Here is a 21368-nt window from a genome sequence, read left to right as displayed (position 1 = left end):
AAACCTGGCATTATTTGCCACAACCAGCTTTATCAGGGGCTGCTGAAAGACGTGTCAACCATTTTTTGATGTTAGGAAGGAGAAGCCAGTATACAGATTATTCCATAGTTACCTATCAGTGACAGCTGAAGGCAGGACATTAGGTTTGCTACCTACACTCATAACTCACTGTCCTGATTGTCTGTGTCCCTGTATTCCAGACAACAATTAATGAGTGTTTAGTTATTGCACCATAACCTAGCGTAGAGACCAGGTTTAATTGAGCCATTAGGGATATTAATTTTTTTCCACTCAAGAATGTTTTACAATACAGTGTGGAGTTCATTTTTATCTTGAAGATTACTGCTCTAAGCAATGAGCAAGAGTTACAGCTCTTACATAAGAATGGTTATTTTTCTCTTGATTTTGCTATAGTTATTCAGTTACAAGAGCGTGCTAAAAATGAGATTGCACTGAGAACAAGATAGGGCACAACTAACACTTGGTATTTAAGCTTCTGACAAGTCCCTCTGAAATTTTCAAGATTTTCTTCAGTGGAAGTAGAAAACAGGGCTAAGCAGAGCTTTTACAATCAAAGCAGGGTTTCCCCGAAGTCTTCAGCCATTTACCTTGCTTACTATTATCCTCTTGAATATGTCTTTTATTATCAATTACTATTTATTCATCTAACAGGACAGTTCATCAGCACTCTGAATCAATTATTAAGTTAGTGAATGCCTATTTTTACAGAGAGTTTTTTCCAAACTTTTTACTAAGAGTTATCACCAATTTTTTTTTTTTTGCTATTATTACAGCAAAATTTAGCATTGTACTTGAAGAATTCAAGGAAGTAACTGAAGTGTTCTTACTTAACAAAAATATTTGTTAATAGATCAAAAATATACTTTTTATTTTCTCTCTGAACACCAAATTCCTTATGGCTTGTGAGAAATCAGAAATCTAGAGGTTTGTTTTTTCCATCCATCAAAGCTCCCAAACGCAAGTTTTCACTTCCTGTATTTTTACAAATTTAAATCCTACCTTTCCCCAGAGACCTCAAAAAATGAGATCAGCATGCTCAAGATCCTGATATCTTCAGAAAACCCAACTTGAACATTCACGGACAAAATTTGTACTCTCAAAGCTTGCAGAATTCTACTTTGCTCGTTGGTCTCATATGTTATTTCACATGCTGTTTCTGATCAGCTTTAGTATTATCATGGTCCTGCAGAGTTACTGCAGGTTTGTACAAAACCTCACCTGTTCTGGGCCACTGTAGTATTTGAATCACCAAAAGCATCTTTGAGATGCATTGGGTTGTTGAACAGAAGATGGGTACACGTGTGCCTGTTCCGTGTGCAAGATCTCCTCATGCCAGCAAAACTTATGAAAAACCCAAACAAACTGAAGGACTGCGAGGTCAAAGAGAACTTCAAATAAGTAGGAGATGAAACTTGACAGTTTTTCTACGTGATGATAATTTTGCAATGTAAGGCAATTAGTCTCCTGTCTCCCTGTGCATTCACGTATCAGGAAGGAAGAATCAAGTAGTTGAATATCAGTACTTGCTGCGTACAGTCTGTAAAGTTGTTTAAGATCTTTGCACTTGATATGTTGCATGCAAACAGGTACATCATACATAATGGGGTTTTCTCTCTTGTGTTTTTTTAATGAAAGGTCTGAGCACCTCGGATCACCCGTCAAGGAGCTCTTCTCTCCCTCCTGGTTACTCTGCTTGGAACTTGACCTGGGTCATGAGAGACACATCCCCTTTCTTCTCCCATAGAGGACGACACAGTGAGTAACATGAATATGTTATCCTCGAGAGGCTGTAACTGACTGCCTAAGGTTATTGTTATAATACTGGAGTAAAACAATACAAGTCAAACAATCTGTGGTAAAATATCCCTACTGTCACCATCTGGAGGCACTAATAAGCCTTACTGTCCCTTACCAGCTGCCCCTGGAACCTTCTCCCACCATTCCCATGGGCCCAGGGGTCCCATTTCAGCTCAGCCTGACCTGAGGTGACCTTGGCCATCTCTATGGAGGTGCCTGGTGACCTGGGCTGCCCCAGCCTGCCCTGCTCACTCAAAAACTAGGTCCCAGACTGTGACATTTGAGTGGTATGTTGGAATCCAGTGATATCATAAAGAGAGGAGCTGTGTACTGAACTTTTTTCTTTCCATCTTCTTTTGTAACACCTACCCATTCCAAAATCTGGGAATCTGTTTTCCTCTGTTCTCTGGTATGACCTGTTTATGGGCTATCCATAGCCATTCCACTGTGAAGCACAATGGTCCTAGTTAGGGCTGGACTGCATAAGGCAATATCTAACGTGCAATCCAGAAAGTGACTGAAGTAGAATATATCTACTATATATCTACTACCAGTCTCCATGAGGGGAGATAAGGTGCTGAGAGGCTAATAAGATTTACTCACCCCAAGCCTGTAATTATCTGCTTGAGGGAAAAGTTTGACCTACCTATATGAAGGAGTCCCATATTTCTTCAAATTTATGTTGCAGCCTTTTATGTGTGCAATATATATTCTTTCCACTGGCATACAATATCTGCTCCTAGCTGTTGTATCTGCCTGAATGATGAGGACACACCAATTTCATTTTGGAAGCTACAGTAGTACAATCTTTTTTCCCTTACTTGGTTTTCTCAGAAGTTGCAAGAATGATTTTTAATTTACCCTTTATTACTTCTTCCTAAACTCTTTCAGTTTCTCAGTAATACTTTTCTAAGGGGAGGCTTTGTTCTTAAAACTTAAATGCATTGATTCCATCTGACAGCATCACATGGAGATAAATGTACTGCATCTAAGCAGAAATGATTTATGATGATTTTAGCTGGTTGCACAAGACCAAATTCTACCATATTCCAACCACCTGTTTTGCAAGGAAAGGCAAGAATTTGATGAGGTGTTACACAAAATACAATCTTCAGTCAGGACAAGTCTAAATTGTTTTCTCCCTCAGTAGGTGTAATTCAGGACACACACCTTGAAACTACTGGAGAATCTTGAAGATAAGCAGGGGTAATTTGAGGTTTTTTTAGCCTTGCAATTTAATGTTTACAAAAGTTGGCAGAACCCCCTTTAAATCAAAGGGGTAGCAGTAGCCCTCAAAGTCACTCATTTCAGGCTGGAACACTCCTGCCACTTCAGATTTGCAACATGCAGAGGACTGATGTGGATACGTGGAGCAGAGCCTGTAAACATAGCTCAAGACTGAGAGGGCACTTCTTAAAACCTCTATTCCTCTGCATACCACTGTCAGCTTATACCCACCTGAATGTCTATTAGTAAACTTCCCAGGGATATGGATTTCTGTCCAGAACTATGTGCATGACAGGGTTGGACAGTGCCTTTCAGTAGCTGATTATTGGCCCTGGATGTACGAGGTTCTGTGAAGGTCATGGGACTCAGTAGAGCAAGGAAGAAGACAAAGTTAGACCATCCAAGCTCTGAGTACTCTTGTCCCAGGACACACCCCTGCCTTCTGATTAAGTGGTTAATCCAAAATCACACAATAAATCATGAGCAGAAATAAAACCCAGTAGTCCTTTCCTACTAGAGTGATTTCTTCTTCTGTCAGAAGCTTTCCTCACTTCTCCCAGCATGACTGACTACAGAGTGTTCAATAAACCTTCTATCAAAACTTTGTTTGCCTAATCATCTGATGGGACCCATCTAATTAGCTGGCTGACATTGCTAGAGTGGGGCAATATTACTTGTCTTAATTACCTTTTCCCTATGTTCTGCTGTTGGAGAAATCCCTGACTGAAAGAGTGAGTAAACTGACATGTAATGTCCCTCTTCCTCTGCCAAAATAAGTTCTCTTTTCTTTTGCTCAGAATTAAAAATTCTAACAGACTGCCTCTGGTAGTTCTGGCAGGGACAGCGCCTGATGATATCTTTGAAACCATATGCAGCAATCCCAAAAGATAATCAGTGGCACAACAGGATACTTGAGTGATGAATTCACAAGACTTTTTTTCTATTTTGTCTAGAGATTTCTAGATTTGTCTCCATCTAAGCACTGACTAATCATCAGTCATCTCAAAGATGCAAAACCCATCCACCTTTCAGAAAATAAAAGCTAAAAAATGGATGTGAAGTGAAAATGACTTGGGAATTCAACCTGAGGGAGAGGAAGAGACTTTAAATCTTCTAATTTTTATGTATTTTTTTGTTCTCATGAGGTACACTCAGACTGTTTCCTGTGGCTAGAACAAACCTTTAATACATTCTGCATATGTGGACTTATGGTAATGTATTAATCTCCCATTTTCAGATCTGATGGATCTCTGTCTTGAGGCTTACATGATTAACTGCACTCAGCCACATATTACATTTCTTGTCCTGGTTGGTTGAACGTTAATTTCCTTTTCTGTACAGGTATTGTATAAGAAATCACTTGTCCACCGCATAAAATCTGTTAAGCTTCTGTAACAGGGTTTCCAGACAATAGGTGCCCCTTTAGGCCTGTAAACCTTCATGCAGTTAACACATCTTTCTCTGCCCCATCCTCTACATCCCCCTGAGCCAACCCAACAACAGCGAACCTGAAGCATGATCCTGGCAGGGTACAGTGGCAACTGTGGAAAGTGCTACTGATTGGAGAAAAAATCAAATTCAATTCAACCCACTTAAACTCTGTTTTGAAAGAAGAACACATTTCATGAGAATAACAGGCATAAGTGTTGCCATGTTGGATCATTTAGGAAACAGGAGATATCTTTTGCATTTTAACTCTTCTTATATCACTGTGCTGTTTGCATCTCTCTTTGCCGGATTGTCTGTCCAGTAGCAGACAAACTCTTTGGCTGTTCTGAACCAGCTTTGTGCAAAAGTACCTCTCTTAGGCTTCTGCAATATAGGGTACAGATTTTTTTTCTTCCCCCTCTGAAGTTTAGGAAATAGTGGTGTTTTGTATTCCAAAGTTAACTGGGATTAAAAGTCAGGGTAATTTGGCTACCAAATGACTAGTGTGCTTAAAAATGTCTAGAAAATATGAGTTTAGCAGGGGAGGAGCACATACCTACAAGAATGCATAATCATTCACAACTTTGATTTAATAGGTACTAAAAGCCCAATCCAAAGGATGGCCTCTATTAACAACTTATTAATAATTTCGCTCAGCTCTCTGTCTTCAGAAAACTAATTTGACAGGGTTGTTGGGGGTTTTCTTTACACTTTCTAATGGAATATCGTCTGTAATGAGTTCCTAATTTCCTGAATTGGGTTTGCTAACTAAAAAATAAAAATTCATTGGACTTACTTTACTGTGGAATAATTTGGGGTCATTCTCGCTGCGTATTTCGTGCTCAGTGGCACAGCAGCTGCTCAGCAAGGTGTCAGGTTATTAAATTTTTTTCTCTGGTGAGTCATGTGCAACTTGCTGAATTCAAGTACTCGTGCATGTATTCGAGATACCATTTCATTCATGTGGGTTGGATACCAGATAGATACTGCTGACACAAAACTCCAAGAGTCTGAGCATCAAACGAAAGGGAGGATGGAGAGAAAGAGGGCACCATCCAGATGAATTCATGTTATGGTTAGGTTCCCATGACTACTTGTTTGATAATTCTGCAGCAAATCAGACTAATACTGACATCTTCAAAATGATAAAGCTATCATTATTCTTGGCTCAGCATGGCACAGTGAGATGCGTGGATATGAACTGATTGTTACAGCAAGTTCTGTTCAGAAAGTGAGATAAAGTCAGGAGAGGAATAAGGAGAATGCTACTTTGTCCCAGAGGAAAAAATCAATCAATGCTTTCTTAGTAAAGATATTGGAAAAGTGATGTACCACCTTAACTCAAACACATCCTTTTTGCAATTCTAGAAGTACTCTAACATGGTTTTGGAAATAATATTATGAGTAGAATAGGGCAAGATTTCGATTAACAGCAGTTATTCACACCACATTAATAGAATTGCTCCATATAAAGTAGCAAATGCTGTGACTCTATATACATATGCAAGGATTCTTGTTTAACAATTATATGGTATTTTTGCCATGTGCAATGTTGCTGAAATCCAAAGGGAGGAAAATCAGGAAAAGCAGCATCTGTCTAGCTAAACTGAAGGCTGTGCTAAGCAAGAAGGAAGAAAAAATCTTATTAGGGAGAAATTTTTACTTTCTTTCAAGTTATTGTTTTCCTTATATCGTTTTTCATCTGCAGATAATATGCCTATGACAGCTCAACATTTTTTCAATAATAAAATAACATACAGTTAGAAAACAAATGTCTTTTCTCCCTGTCTCTCAAGTATTCATTTTCTCTAGAGATCTCTCAAAATTCATGCAAGAGGTCTCTTGTATGAATTGTCAAAATATGACAGTTCATCCAACCACTATTTTGTGCCAACTGGAGCATGTTTTCTAACAATCGCTGTTAGTCAGTACTTCATTTTTTTTTGGCCAGAACTGGCATTAGAAGTGCAGTGTCATGTATTGTTTTTGCTGCATGCATGGGAGACTTGGTGGGCAAATATTTCTTGTGTGGAGAATGAGCTCTGTCACTTCTTGGAGCAGGAGGAATGGAAAGGAGAGCTATTGCTAGTTGTTCTCCCAGCACCCCTTCCTCACACCTCTCTCTGTAGCTGTCTTGAAAGACTGTGCTTATAATTGATTGATGAAGGAGTCCTGGCCCTCTTCTTTGTAGTTTGATTTCCACCGAACAAAGCAGCTGTCAGAGATTTTGGTGATTCAGTCCCTGGTGCACGCTGAGGAGCTGGGTATATATAAAGTAGATGCTGTCATTTTTAAGGTTTTCTTAACAAATAGATGAATAGTTGTGTTGCTGTTTTCTCTAAGCAGTGGCCCATCCAGAGGATTAATTTAATTCCTCCCCAGAGGATTAATTTAAGTGCATCTGGCATGAGGAGAGCTCCACAGGGAGGCAGGCAGCTCGCCCTGCACTGGGCATCCAGGCCCCCGCACTCTTCCCAAGGGTTATTCCCTTTTCTACTGAATGTGTGAAATTCTGCCTCCGGTGGGGCTCCTCCAAAAATCTTTTCTTCAGAATGCAATCTAACCTTAATAGCCCCTCCCAGGGGAAACCTGAGTGTTTTTCCTCCAAGGTGGGCACTGAAGGAATGAGCCACGCTTGACCCTGCCCAACAGGTACCACCCCTGCGATCTTGCCCTGGGTACTGGGGAGAAATTGGCCACATTGAAGACTTCCTTGCTGGCAGCAAGCTCTGAGGAGCCCTTGGAGCCCTGAGACTGAATGTTGTCGCTGTGAGGGAACAGCAGCCTTCCTGTCAGTAAATTCAAGGTCGGGGGGGCGTACACCGAGGAGACCTGCTGGTGCGGAGGAAGGACACAGAGAGATAAACTAACTTACACTAAGTAGCTTGAAATTAAAAGGAGGTCCCTGATGAACACAGGCTGCGTCTCAGGGCAGGGAGAGGAGCTGGCATGCTGCCCAGCTGTTCTCCTCACTGCTTCACTTGCAGGTGACTGAGGTTCATCAGATGGGATGGACCCCAAAGCCCTGCGGTACGGAGTGATGCCGTGAGGCTACTTGAGTGCATCCCCAGTTCCCCAACACCCCTGTCAGGTCATGCTGCTGCTCTCACATCTGTCAGCTCCTCAAGTGGCAGCCCCAAGACCAGGCAGTTGTTGTTTGGCACAGGCATTTGCTAAGGGTAGATCCAGAGTGCCTGACAGGGATACATGTGGCATACTGTCCCTTAAAATGTGCAGATTGCCCTTTCTTGTTCCTGAGCAATGGAAGGAAATAGGTGAAAACGTCTCTTGAGGCTTGCCTGCTCAGCAGGAACAAGGCAGTTAAACCCTGCAATTGTTTTTCCTCTTGAATTTGTGTGACCGCCAACACCTTTTCCCTTGTGCTTTTTTCCTGTGCCCTTCCTTCCTATTATGGATTCACTCATTTTAAATTGCTGCTGTATCTCCAGTTGCACAGGGAAAAGATAACGCCAGGAATCCATTTGCAAGGACTTTCACCCCTTCTTTGTGCCAGCGGGGCAACGCTCACTTCCAAGGACCTGGCCTTGATCCTCCTGGGTGTTCAGCAGGCTGGTGAGCTGACAGCCAGAGAGCAGAGTCTCCTACTTATGTTCTATTCCTGGGGAGAAATACTTATCGCTGCAGGCTTCTTTGTGTCACCCCGCATGTGCACCCTGTATTGGGGAATAGAAATGCAGAAAGTCCTGATGAGGCAATTGAAACCCTTAGATTGAATGGCCTATGCCCTTTTGTACTCAAAGGGAATGGGAAGGCTTTAGGAACTGGCTCTGTCACTAGGATTAATAACTGGAAAATCAATTTGTCATTTCCCTGTCATAAATTAAAAGCTTATAGGCCTTATAACATGAGTAAAATAGAGGTTAGTGGGTATTGATGGAGGTCTCAAAGCTCACTCAGCAGAGCAGATCTCTACTATACAATTTAAATTATGTCTCCTCCGCAAGGAATATCTGTCAATATTTGTATTAAAAAAAGACATCCTGTGCAAGAATATTTTATCTGTTTCTACACCGCTGCTGTGACTGTTGCTGCTGAAAGAGGTATGTTCTTGAGGGAGGTTGTGGTCCCGATTTGACAGGTGTAAATGACCTTTACATTGTACATTTGTCTGTGGATGTAGTGTAAATTAGTCATGTTTAAGCTGATGAGGTGTCAGTGAGGATGTGCATCTCTAAGCTGATCTTGCTGAGAACAGAGAACCTCTGCCTGCTCCCTTGTCTGTGGCAGTGAGGTGAGAAGGCAACCACACCTTTCCAAAGGGGTGCCCAGCTGAGAGTAATGGAGAAAGAGTGATTTGTAAGAGAGGGAAAAGGACCTTTTAAAGTCAGGCACATGTAGAACTAGAAAGGAGCAGTCTAAGAGGAAATTATCTGCTGGTAAGATTTTTGTGGTTGAAAGGAGATGTGGTTTAGACCAAATAAACCCAGCCTTTTTTGGGGCAGCTGAAGAAAGGATAATCAGAATAGTTTCTCAACAAGAACTGGTTTTTTTATATATCCCTTTAAACTAGTTTATTTTTGTTCTAAATAAGGCATGTTTCAGTGATGGGTGATTACACAAATAGTCTAAGATGACCCAAAGAGTGAATGATCCATAACCTGACCTGCAGCAAGGTAAAAGGATATTTCCTACAGATTACTGTGTTTTGGTTTATTATTCATATTGCTATTTTAAGTTGTTTGTTTATTAGAAAGCTCTAATCAGTTTAATTGAAACAGATATGGTTGCCAGATATTTTAGTTATTTGTGCATAAATTATTGCTGTTAGGTACGTTGGTTAAAAATAAATAAATTGAAGCAGTCACAAGACTCAAGCATCATCAGACACACACAGATTCCAGTGTCTTTTCAATTGAATAGTAACTTAATTTGCTTTTCATTCTATGGTTAGTATCCTGTATCTTTTTATGTACCAGAAGCTAAACTGATTGATGTCTAAGCCTTTCTTAAACACGTTTTTACCTTAATTTGATTATAAGCATCACTTCTGTTTCTTCTTTAAAACTGTAATGGTGAAATAGACCTCTAATAAATTATCTGTTCTGTCTCTCTCGCGTCCAGCAGTTGCAGATGAAAGAGATTGTTGGACGACGAGTTGTTTGTTTGGTTGTTTGGGGTTTTTTAATTTAAAAAGAGCTTTTGCTATTTTTTTGCTATATGGAACTTAAATTCATACAGAACCTTTAGGATCCGTAGTGTTAATACAGCTCTGGCATAAATGCATTTACTGGGTGTAAATCTCTGTGACATCAGTTTTAGAAAAACATCAGAAATCACAAAAAAAGAAAAACATCTCACTTTACTGATTAGGCACACTATTCAAGTCCCAAAGCTCTGTATCTAGTCAATTTATATTGCTAGTAAGTTTAAAAAATAATCACTAAAAGTTGTGTTAGATTTAATTGCCTTCCTGCAGTATTTGGTTTTTCAGTAAAAGGCAGAATGGCTTTTATTCAGCATCCAAAGACACATGGCTTCTGCTTTCTGTGCTTAACTAGGCAAGACAAGAATAAACTTGGTCTTGCATTTAAATGTTAAGACAAAAGTAAAGAAGGAAGAAAAAGCACTTTATTTTTTTATGCAGAGATGTAAAATTTGACAGGTGATTTGTGGCAGCAATTCAAATGTTATGAAGGTTCTGCATTTGCAAGTGTGGCTTATGTGGTCTTGTAGCAGCTAACACATCAAAACTAGCTTATCAGTGAAAAAAAAAGGTATTGTATACAATTCTTTTTTTATAAAGTATATTGCATTGTCAATAGTGAAGGACATTGTGAAAGAAGGAAAGCCTAAGGGTAGGAAGTTAATATTAGGCTTAGAAGATTGGATGCTGTTTGCTGTGTTGCATCAGATGGCATTTCTTTGTCATCATTTCTTTGTACTGAATAGGATAATAGCACTGAAATTTGTGTCTTACACAGGACTAGTTTAAATAAGAGCCTAAGAAAAGTACGGATATTCTGTGATGTGAGGGGATTATTGAGTTCTGTAGAAGATGCAAGTATGTTTCCATTAAATCACAGACACTGTCAGATGTAGGAGCCAAATCATCTCCCCCTCTTCCAAGGAAAAACCTGTTGTAAAGGACATTCAGCTTGACCACAGCAGGCATGTTAGATCATGCCTACTTCTCTATAAGCTATTCATTGCAAGAGAAGGAGGTGGTATTGCTATTTGCCTTTTTTTTCTTTACTTTCTCCTCTTCAGGCAGAGCCTTTAGTTGTCTGCAGGGATCATAAGACTGAATGTGATGGCTGTTATTTAGTCACATACCCCGATTAAGTTGTACCAGTTGTAGGTCAGAGGCCTGCTGTGTTAAGGGCTCCATAACTGATTGATAGCTCTCTTCTGAGAATGGAATTCTGGAAAGTCAAATGGAGCAGCAGAACTGGCTATTGAGTATTGACAATCAGACTGTCATGGGGAACTGGAGGAGGAAAATGAGGAGTGCCCTGTGGATATCCATGGAGGGCTCCTCTGCTTGGGTCAGGAGGGTGAGAGACCACAAAGGCTTCTGTTTCAAGCAGCTGGGCAGGAGAGGAGGAAAAGCAAGCAGCAACTTCTAGAAAGATGAAGAAAGTATGAGGGAATCAGGATCAGGAAGAGAAGGCCACAAAGAATGAAGTAGTTGATTTGAAATGATTGTTCTTGCCACGTGTCGTCCTTGGCTTAGGCTTTCCATTTTGCCATCCAGTGGGTTTCATCAAAAAAGTTCTTGCATGAGCTGAGATTCTGCCCTCCAACTTTTTTTTCACAGTGCCCTAAAACACATACTCCTCAGGTGTTCTCCATAACAAAACTGTACAGTAATGACAATACATCTTCTTTAACATGTAGTTGAGCATTTTGTTGCTCTTTTGTCCATCTGGTCTTTGATACAAAGTTTAATAGACTCCTAACACTTTATAGGGTTAAAAAAAATTTTAGGTTTGTTTTTCTTTTTTTTTTTATTGGTAAAGACCATCTAAGGGACTTTAAGAAATAAGTGGTCTGAGGTTTGGGTATGATATTGCAATAGTAAACTGTATAGCATTAATATATCCACAGTTCCCTGCTGCCCAAATTGAAGTGTTCTTCATGTGTCATGAAATTTGTATTGATAACATAGAGGCCTGAAGAGAGTAGAGGCTTGTGCATTTGAATTTAAGGAAATGTGTGTAATCCTTGTTTCTGCTGCTTGTAATGTGTATGGATTTCTTACATTGTATGGTTTCCATGGCATTGTGAAGTATTCAAAATGCTGAGTGAATGTTAAAGCACCTGGTTAAGAATATTGAATATAAACTGGAAAAAGACTGTTCCTTCCAGCTTGCTGTTAAAACAGCAAATTAGCTGGAAAAGTGTAGTGGGAGGGCAACGGTATTAACCTTCAGATTAGAAAATATTATATCACCAGGAGGATAGGCTGAACTACATAAATCTGTGCCCACTAAAGGAATTAGATGTTTAATAGAGAATGTAATTGAAGTTTAAAAAAAAACACAGTTAATTTCACTAATGTCAATTCAGATTTTTTGTTTCACTTTCATAGCTATGGCAGGACAGTAGACAGTATAGAAAACTCGGAAGAGCAGTTGGATTTCTTTGAGGAGCTCTTTCAAATAGATCTAGCCTGTTCAGAACCAGTGAGTTAGTTCAGAAATAGTTTCTTTTTCTTACTGAATATTGTGTTGAGTGCTGACTGTGGTGATAAAAACAAATGTATACAGGGCATTCCAGAAAATTTTATGTTCTTGACAATTAAAAGTAAAGTCCTTTCAGGTTATCATTGCATGTTATATTAATCGACTTGAATTATGGTGTGATAGTAAATTGGACCCTGGGAAGTGAATCATAGTTGCACCAGCAGAGTAGTGGGTTTCTGAAAGAGAAACATCTCAAAAGGAAATGTCTGTGTTGGAGGCAGATACTGGCTGTACTACCTGGAGGCTGAAGTTTTGCAGCAGCAAGTCAGGTTTCTGCTGTTTCTCTGCCTCACTAAAGTGTTTCAAATCCAGAGAGTCAGAATGTTGCCTAGTGGGTACAGTCCCTATGGCTGCCAGCACATCCCATATGCCCAGCATATATGACTTGCTTTGTAGAGACCTGTGTTCACTGAGATGAAACATCAATGTGAAGAGTCTTAGTAGTCTTTGCACTACACTGGTCCAGGTTGAATTTGAACCACCATTCCAGAAGACATTGGCTTTATGTCCCATTTTATCCATTGACTAATGGATATCCATTCAGTCCGGATGATGTCTTTCCCTATTTTAGCCTGTGCTGCCCTTTTAGCTGTCTTGAAGGGGAATAACTGGCTCTTGGCCTTCCTTTTCAGGCTGCTGCCTCCATAATGAACCTCTCTATGCAGCACATTCAGGCACATATTTGCCTTTCTGTTTATTGAATTCTTTTATTTCTTTCTACCTCATTATGGAAAAAACCAAGCCCTAACTTACTAAACTATAAAATTAGTGTGTATACACACATTCCAGCACAGAGGAAGCTGGATTTAATTAACCTGGTATGTTTTGTGTCTATTTTCTTTTTCCAGTATTTGACTGCAATTTTGAATCTCCTTGTGAGCTGGAATATTCCGTTACCTCAAAAGATCAGGAAACCCCCAACAACGCCTGGGTCAGACTGAGTGCAGAGGAGATCTCACAGCTAAACATCCCAGATGGACCAGAGAGAGATCACTCTGAGAGTACACCTAAAGGTAAGACAAATACAACTATAATGCCTTCAGTGTAGTGGTTAGTTTTAAAAACAAAGCACCCATGCTCCCACCCCCAAAAATAACCTGACAAAAAAAAAAAACCAAAACCCCACCCAAACACATCCTCCTGAAATGCTAAAGACAGCTAGAATCCTTTTACTGCAGCAGATGATGAATGCAAATGATGTGACAAACAAAAAGGGGTCATTCTGCACAAGAGATCTGTTTTCATCTAAGGCAATCTTCATCATCTATATAGGAATCAAAGCATCAAATATAATATTATGTAAAATCCTAATTGGGCTGACCCATGCCATGGATGGTATTTGGATGAGAACTATCCTGTGGTGCCTATGTTTAAGGTCATTCAGTGTTTGGAAGAGTTTAGCCTTACCTTTGCTCAACGTCCTGTGTACTGCTTGTGTATTTGCAGACCATTTTAGGCAATATCCTTGTGTCCAGGGCTTAGGTTCTCTGTTTGGTAAGAAAGCAAAAGATGAGGTTTGTCCTTAATATAAGGAAAAAAGATCCTGTCTTTAAAGAGTGCTAGGAAGCCTGAAAAGAAGAGAGAGCAATAGATTTTTCTCCTTTCTTGGAAGAAAATTTGGTTTGTTGGAATTACTTTTCCTGCTCGTGATCATATCTGTGAACAGCAGCATATTTTATTAAGATTATAAGTTCTGAAAGATTTTTAGATATATTTGTGCTCTTCTAACCTTAGGAAAGCAGCAAAATCCTTAACATCCTTTTGGCTGTTAGTGACATCTGCTTGAAACCTCTCCCTGTAAGGGTCAGGTGGTGTTGATAAGAACAGAACTACAAAAATGGAAATGGGGAAGTTAGGGCTACAGGCTTTATCCAGAAAAACAAAGAGATGTCAGGAAGGACAACAAATTATGAGGGATAAGGAACAGTTTCCATACTAGGAAAAACTAAACAGACAAAAATTCTTTATTTTGTCTGCAATGGTAGGACTTAAAAGTCATTAAAATGCACATTGAAGAGCAGTGGAAAGCATCTGTGAAGTTAGTGAGTTCTGGGTATAGAACAAGTGAGCGGAGATATTTTTCATGTAGTACCTGAATAAACTGTGCGAACAAGACACATGAATTAATGTTATGGGGGCCAGAAGTATGCATGAATTTAAAGAAAGATCAGATTAATTCTTGCAGAATACATTCATCACTGCTTGTTTAATTCAAATTTAAGGCCTCTTATATAGAAAGCTGCAAGTGAAAGGATCCTTTTCTTAGTAGCCAGCATCAGAGATGGCATTTGACTTTGCAGAGCTGCAGTCTGACTCCTCGTAGCAGTTGTTATGTTCAGGTGAATACTGAGGAAATTTTCAGTGCTGCTTTTCGTTGATATTCTGTTTTCTCATCCATATCAATAGTATAGCACTTTTCTCCAGATAGCCATTATAAATTAACTTTTAAGGCCCATTGATTCATCAGCAGACCAAGTCATTTTGGCGTGATCTGTGTCGTGTGTAAAGCAGATGGACCACATTTGTGCTGCAGGCAAATATCTTCTAATTTCCACATCAGCGAACATACATACGCATACTGAATTTCTTGCTATAAAGATACAGTTCAGGGAAAGTTTGAGGTAAATCAGAAGTTCTGCTCTTGTTCTTTTTCTAAAATTCTAGTGCAAGCTGGCTGCCACTGAGATTTAAGAATCAAAACCTTGTTTTGAGTTGAGAAGAGTAGCTGTCACCTTCCTGAAGTGGGGAAAAAAATGTGAAAAACCACAAGGAAGTGAATGTATTGTTCCAGGTAAAGAGCCTGGCCAGGTCAATGTGGTGCTCCATTTTGTATGATTCTTTTGGATTCTTTTTGGTAGAGTTATACCTTTGTCTGTACTCAGTTTTCTGTATCTGCCAAAGCACAAGAAAGAGAGATTGTTGACTGGCCCTGTAGCCCAAAACCAAAGGTGTTAGTGGTTGATGATTTCCAATTGCCTATTGGGATAAAATTCCATTTCTAAGACCAAAGTATGTTTTTTTCCGTCTGGAATATAGGCAATTTAGGCTGAAGCTTGTGCTTTGCTGTTTTCTGCTGTTCTGAGGGGCACGTAACCAGTGTCATATTGATTGAGTGGATTTAGATTGGTGGGCCATCAGAGTGGATTATTTGAGGTGATGTATTTGCTTGTATGTGCGTGTGTGTTTGGTTTTTTAATTTATCAGGCATGCTGGACATGGTGGTAATTTAATCTTAAACCCCTCAGTAGAGCTGTAGGTCTGCAACTCATAGATGACTGTAACTCTTGCTTGTGTAAAGACTCATTTGAAAAGCAACACTTGGAGCTAGCATCTAGATATTTTAAATCACTTTAATTATGGCTGTTTGGCATAGATAGTTGTGTGGTCTGTTTCAATCTGAAATAATTAAGCACAGTAGTTCCAACCCCCACTGTTTCCTGCAAATTGTACTTGCAATTATCTCAATCTCATTTCATCTCCTTTGCAGACAGTAATGCACAGAGATAAACAGATAGCTTAACTAGATTTTGGGATGGTTTAGCTCATACTTGTCACTTGGTTATCAGGTCATGTCAAGACATTGATAGAGACAAATGCCTCTGGTATGATTCACTGTGCTGCGTGTTAGTTTCTCTAAAAGGTTCAGTAGAAAATCACTGGTAGATCTCCCAATGACAGACATTAGAAGAACTTCTGTATTTTTGCCCCTGTCCCAGCAGCATGATACAACTCAGTGTCAAGAAATTGGAACAAATCATGGATTAAGCTGCCTAGAGTAAGAACTAGTTTCAGGTGTCTCAGGATTTGGCTACAGCCACATCTGAGCACTCCATTCACTTGGCATGTTCAGCATGTACTGTCACACAAATCATTGATCTTCTGAATAGGAATAAATGGTGAGGTAGAAGAGTTTGATATTCAATTATTCAGGGTAAAAGATTGAAGGTCTAGTTTTCACGGAATTGAAAAAGGATGCTTAACCAGGTAATAGTGACAGGTGAAATTTAGTGTAGATTATTTGAATTGAGGTGGTGTGAGAGACAATCGGAGTTTGGCATATATGCAGACAGATTGTAAGCTGGTTATGGTCACTTAAGCTGATTAGGGGGTAAGAATAGAGCTGTGAAAACATCAACTCAGAAGCAGGCACAAAGTAAAGGTGATTTTGGGGCTTAGTGGGAAGAGAGTAGGAAATAGGAACAGTTATACTATTTATACTATGCTATAGTATAAATGTGAGGAGTAGCTGTTATCCAAAACATGGTGTTCTGTTCTAGATCCCATGCATCAAAAATCTTTTAGTACAGCTGGATAAGTTTTTAAAAGAAAGAAAACGAGGTTGATCTAAAGTATGTAATGGCTGTCTTTTATGAACTCTTAAATTAACCAGGGCTACACTGCCTGCAAGAGACATCTAAAGGAATACTTGGCAAGGTTGTATAGAAATCAAAGCATTTTATAAAATCTTTATAAAATATGTATAAAGGTTTATAAACTCCAAAGACTTTGTAAAGCACTGAGAGGATGAGTACAGAAAAAATATTCAGTATTTCTTCCAATACAGAATTGGACAGCGTCGGGTGAAATTAGTAGATGTCAGGTAAAACGAAAGGAGATCCTTTAATATGTAACAAATAGGGAAACTGTGGAACTTTTTTCCTGAGATATTGTTGGTGCTGAAACATTCTGTGAGTGTGCAAATTGACAGAATATGAGCAGAGAAGAAAAGCAGTTACAGCTACTGGATTCTCAAGACAACCTTTCCTGGCTCAGAAAGTACGTGCATGAAAGGCCCTGAAGGCCAGGGGTGATGAGATACAACTGTTTGCTCTTCTTGTTCATATATTCTTTCCTCTGTATCTCCACCTGTCTGTTTTCAGAGCCGAATATCTAAAGTTAGTGGATCTTTGGTCTGTGCTGGTAGGGTTGGTGTGGTGGTGTGTCCCTACCTCACCTCCCAGCCCAGGTTTTTCTTCCCTGTCAGAAAGGAGAAAAATGCACTAAGAGTTTTGGACCAGTTTGGAGAGTCAGAGAAAAGTTGCTTTTTAAACACTTAATATAATTTGCTATTCTGTTAAAGCCTTGGGAGTGCCTTCAAACCATGCAAAAATATTGAGTATTTATTAGAAAAAACTTCAGGACTGTCTGCCTGTAGAGATCTAGAGAATAATGATTATCAAGGTACTTTGGGGTTGGGGTTTTTTTTGAAAATTTGTTCTAAAATGTTTCACTCTTCTCCATTCCACACCATCTTGTAAGTGGAGCAGTGGGTGATAGAATCACTAGTGTATCTTCCAGCTATGCCTCTGAAGATCTGCTGGAGTTACAAACATTTCCAAGTCTAACTTCTGTAAATTTCTGCAGGGTCAGAGATTTAAGGTTAAAGTTCCACCGATGTGCTAAGGATTGACAGTAAAACCTCTGCTTTTGGGATCTGAATGGGGATTGTATGTGCTGTAATGAATAGGCAATCCATTGTGGATTACTAGACTTCTTTTAATTCATGAATAAGTAAAAAGATGCTATAAAAAATTCAAGCATTTTGGATCACTGACTGCCTTTATTTATTTTGACAAGTGTGATTAATTCTTAATTATTCATGATCCTTCATAATATATTATACCAGCAAACGTACTGCAGTCTATTGTAATGAAATATGAGGAATTGCAGTTCTTGCTACTGTGGCAATATTTCCTAAGGAGGCAGGTCGGACAAGCCAGTTTGTGATTGGAATGAAGAGGTTTGCAGGAAGTTGCACTTTGCAGCTGTGGGGATGTATGTGTTTGTCATGCTCAAGCTGGAGAGTCGTTTGCCTCTCTAATAAACCTGAGATGGGTCAAACAAGCCATAAATTCTGTGCCTTTCAGCTCTTGAGTCAAACCCAGGGCTTTCTGTACTATGAGGGCCTCTAGAACACAGCTCTAAGTAGCAGGTGGTTTAACATACATCAGAAAGTGTGCCTTTTCAGAATTCATCTCTTGGGCTAGCTCGTTCCACTGCTTGTATTTTCCTTCCTCCAGGGGCCGCTGGCTCAGGTTCCTGTCAGCAACCTTGCATTGCTGTGTTGCCCAGGGACTTTGGAGGACAGTAATCATTGCCCTTGATCTGAGAGCAGAGTTGTGGCTTCCTTCTGAGTCGAATTTTACAAGGAAGAGATGACCACTAGTATGAAATTAATCCTGTGTATTTAAGGGGGAAGGACCAGTAGCAGCTGCACCCAAAACAATTACTCACAAATCTAGGTCTGATCAATTGTCAGAGTGGTCTGTTTCTAATCATAAATGCAATTTTAAACTTGAATGTTTTGAGTCTTGACCACTCTTGACCATGGTGATGCAGGCAGGTTGCCTGCTCCTCTTTTAAATCTTGTGATTCTAGGTAAAGTAAGTGAATTTCTGCTTCTGTGATTTGAAGATTTCAGGACCAGGAAAATATGCAGCTACTCGATAAAAAGCTCAGATTAAGAGATAAGTTAGGGAGGTATGACCACCATTTCAAATAAAAATCAAAGCCACCCTGCAAATGTGAACTCCAATTGAGACAACTTCTTAATGGAAAATGTAGATTAAACTTTCATGAAGGATGGCAGGGGAAGTGGGAGATGAATGAGGACAGTGCCCTAACTAGCTACTGATTAGTTGAAAAGCTCTTATGTAAGTTCTAAAACAAGAAGTATCTGCATATTGTGTTAATGTGGTTTTGATTTTTGTAATTATTACTAAAGAAATGGAGCAAAGCTAAGGCACTGAGCATATTAACAAATGGGAGATAATGAACTGCAGGATTATAAAATGGCTGTTGACTTTAATTTATGATTCCTCAGACAAAGAAGAACGAGGCAGATAATAAAAGATAATAAATAATATTTTGTTTCAGATTATCACTTTATTAACAAAACAGTAGAGTATAAATCAATGTGGGCTTGCAAGAACTAAGTAGGTGAGAAGTTATTTTTCATGTATGACTCAAGCAGAAAAGAGACTTTTAACACTTGCAATTCCACTAAAAATTGGGAAAAAAATTCTCTCTGAAAAAGATAGCTATTTACCAGGGGAAAAGAATAAGGGGTAAAAAGAGTAGCTGGGCTCACAGTAGACAGCCAAAAGTTTTCCTTTTACATTAATTCTTATGACTGGTGTGAGGATATGCCTTGATCTCATAGAACTGATCTAGCTTATGTGCTTTTTAAACGAGGTATCAGAGGTATTTCTTCTTTAGTAAATCATTGAGATCTTGACACAGTAGGCCTGGAAAAAGAAACAACAAGCCAAGAATTGTTTTCTCAGGGGAATTTCTATTTTGAGAAGAAAAATGTTTTTGAACCTACTGCAAATTTTGACAAAAAACTTGCAGACCCAAATGTTTATTGCATCCCCCTCTCTAATGCTGAAGAAGAACATGGATCATCCTGGTCTGCAAAGATTCAATTGATATGGTTGAATAGTCCTTAAAAAGATAGCTTTGTGATATGATGCCACCCTAGTTTTATTATTTATAAACATTCAGATAAACCACCGGTATCCCATGAAGATTTGTAAACTTTTGTGGTTTTGTTTATTCCAAGTGGGATTCAGTTTCTTATTAGTTATTTTCCTCTTTAAGATTTTGCCAGTGACTCAGTGGAAATAATTGTTGTGTGTGAGTTGAAAGATCAGCTACGTACTGCAAGTGAAGTAGCAGAAGAATTAAGTGAGATCTGGAAGTCACACATGGACTGAAAATTATCAATCGATCTTACTGCAAATGAGAGTTTTATAGATTTGTAGGGATGACTGTCAGGTTCTTTGTAAACAAAGAGAGGGTTTAAAATCAAAAATATTATTTACAATTACTAGTTCTAGAAGAGATTTAGATTTTGATACTCAACTTGCCAACATATACGTATCAAGTGTTACAACACAGCCCCACAACACAGGAATTTATGCAACATTGAGACACTAAATGCAAAACAAACTTGCTTCTAGAGTCCATTGGGCTGTGGAGAAGGAAAAATACAGCCTTTTTATGATGATCAGATTCCAGCTCATGCTCTGTCGGTACAAGAAATGGACCAGGTGTTCTTAGCATTTTGCAGCTTGCTCTTCTCATTAGTACTACACTTGTGCTTTGTTGTTGCAAAATTATTTCCCTTTAATGAGCCTGCTCTAAAGAGGCAAATTATTGTCTCTCTCTAGGACAGTGTGTTTGTTTATAGAGTAGGTATGTATTTATACAGACTATGGATAATCACGTGGGTTTGTTGATTTTAGAAATCTTGTTTGTTCATTCCTTAATTCAGTGAAGACTTGCATGCAACTCAGCATGAAGCATTCTGTTCCCCAAGCTGAAGAAGAAAAATTAATTTTAGTGTGCATCAGATGTTAGTATGCTCTAATGGCTTGCTGCATACCTGTGACTAATGTACTCCAACAAGTATATCCAGAAAAGGCATAGACAATGAAGAATAAATGGGTTGTAAAATGGTCTCTTTCTCACTCCTAATGACGGTTTGTCCTTGGCAAGATGAGAGATATATTAAAAGGACAGCTGGAGGGAAGAGTGTCCTGCTCTTGGCTGTGTTTGACCTTTTTATAGGAAAAGACTACTGGATTAACACACATTTGTAATTTTTTTTCCCTCCATGGTGTTTGTCCTTTATCACCAAATACAATGTGTACATCCAAGCATATGTTGTGTTCAGAGGTTTTTTTAATTGAACTTTTTAAGTATAGAAAACTCACATTTGTGCAAAAAATATTCAATGAATTAATTAGTTGTTATTTGGTAGTTTTAATTTCTTTCTAGCCTGCCTGCTGCCTCTATTTTCCATGTGTTTTTTTTTTTACCATTCCAATGACAGCTCATGCATATGGCTCTGTACATAAAAATATAATGTATGATTAAGGAGTATCAGCAATACACTGCAAGCCTTGCAGCCACTGCACATTGTCAATCCTTACCAACCATAGTCTTACTGTATCCGTTGCCAAATACTACAATAACTTGTGCTTCTTTAGCACTTTACCTATGAGGCTCTGAGAAGGGTCTACTATATAAGGCACTTCATATGGTTTTAGAGTTGAGAGACGTGTTTCTCCCTGTTGTCAAAGAGAATCTAAAGCACAGTGTGATTAAATCAATAGCCCAAGGTGAGTTGTGTTTCTAGGTGTGCCAAACTTGTTGTATCTCTTGCATCTTAACCAGTACTAA

The 21368-nt window shown here is 39.1% G+C and overlaps 1 protein-coding gene across 1 annotated transcript in view; it reads left to right on the top strand.

Annotated features, from left to right (window-relative positions):
* Positions 1–21368, top strand: part of ALK (ALK receptor tyrosine kinase) — a 310600-nt gene that overhangs the window by 80940 nt on the left and 208292 nt on the right. Inside the window, exons 2-3 of the mRNA XM_027659345.1 lie at positions 1657–1776; positions 13028–13192. Of these exons, the coding sequence (XP_027515146.1) occupies positions 1657–1776; positions 13028–13192 (285 nt within the window). The remainder of the gene's footprint in view (positions 1–1656; positions 1777–13027; positions 13193–21368) is intronic.

Source organism: Corapipo altera, unplaced genomic scaffold (assembly GCF_003945725.1).
Source record: "Corapipo altera isolate COAL_440 unplaced genomic scaffold, ASM394572v1 48, whole genome shotgun sequence".
NCBI classification, from domain to species: domain Eukaryota; kingdom Metazoa; phylum Chordata; class Aves; order Passeriformes; family Pipridae; genus Corapipo; species Corapipo altera.
Note: the sequence above shows the minus strand (reverse complement) of the source record. Positions and strands in the feature narration are given on the sequence as shown.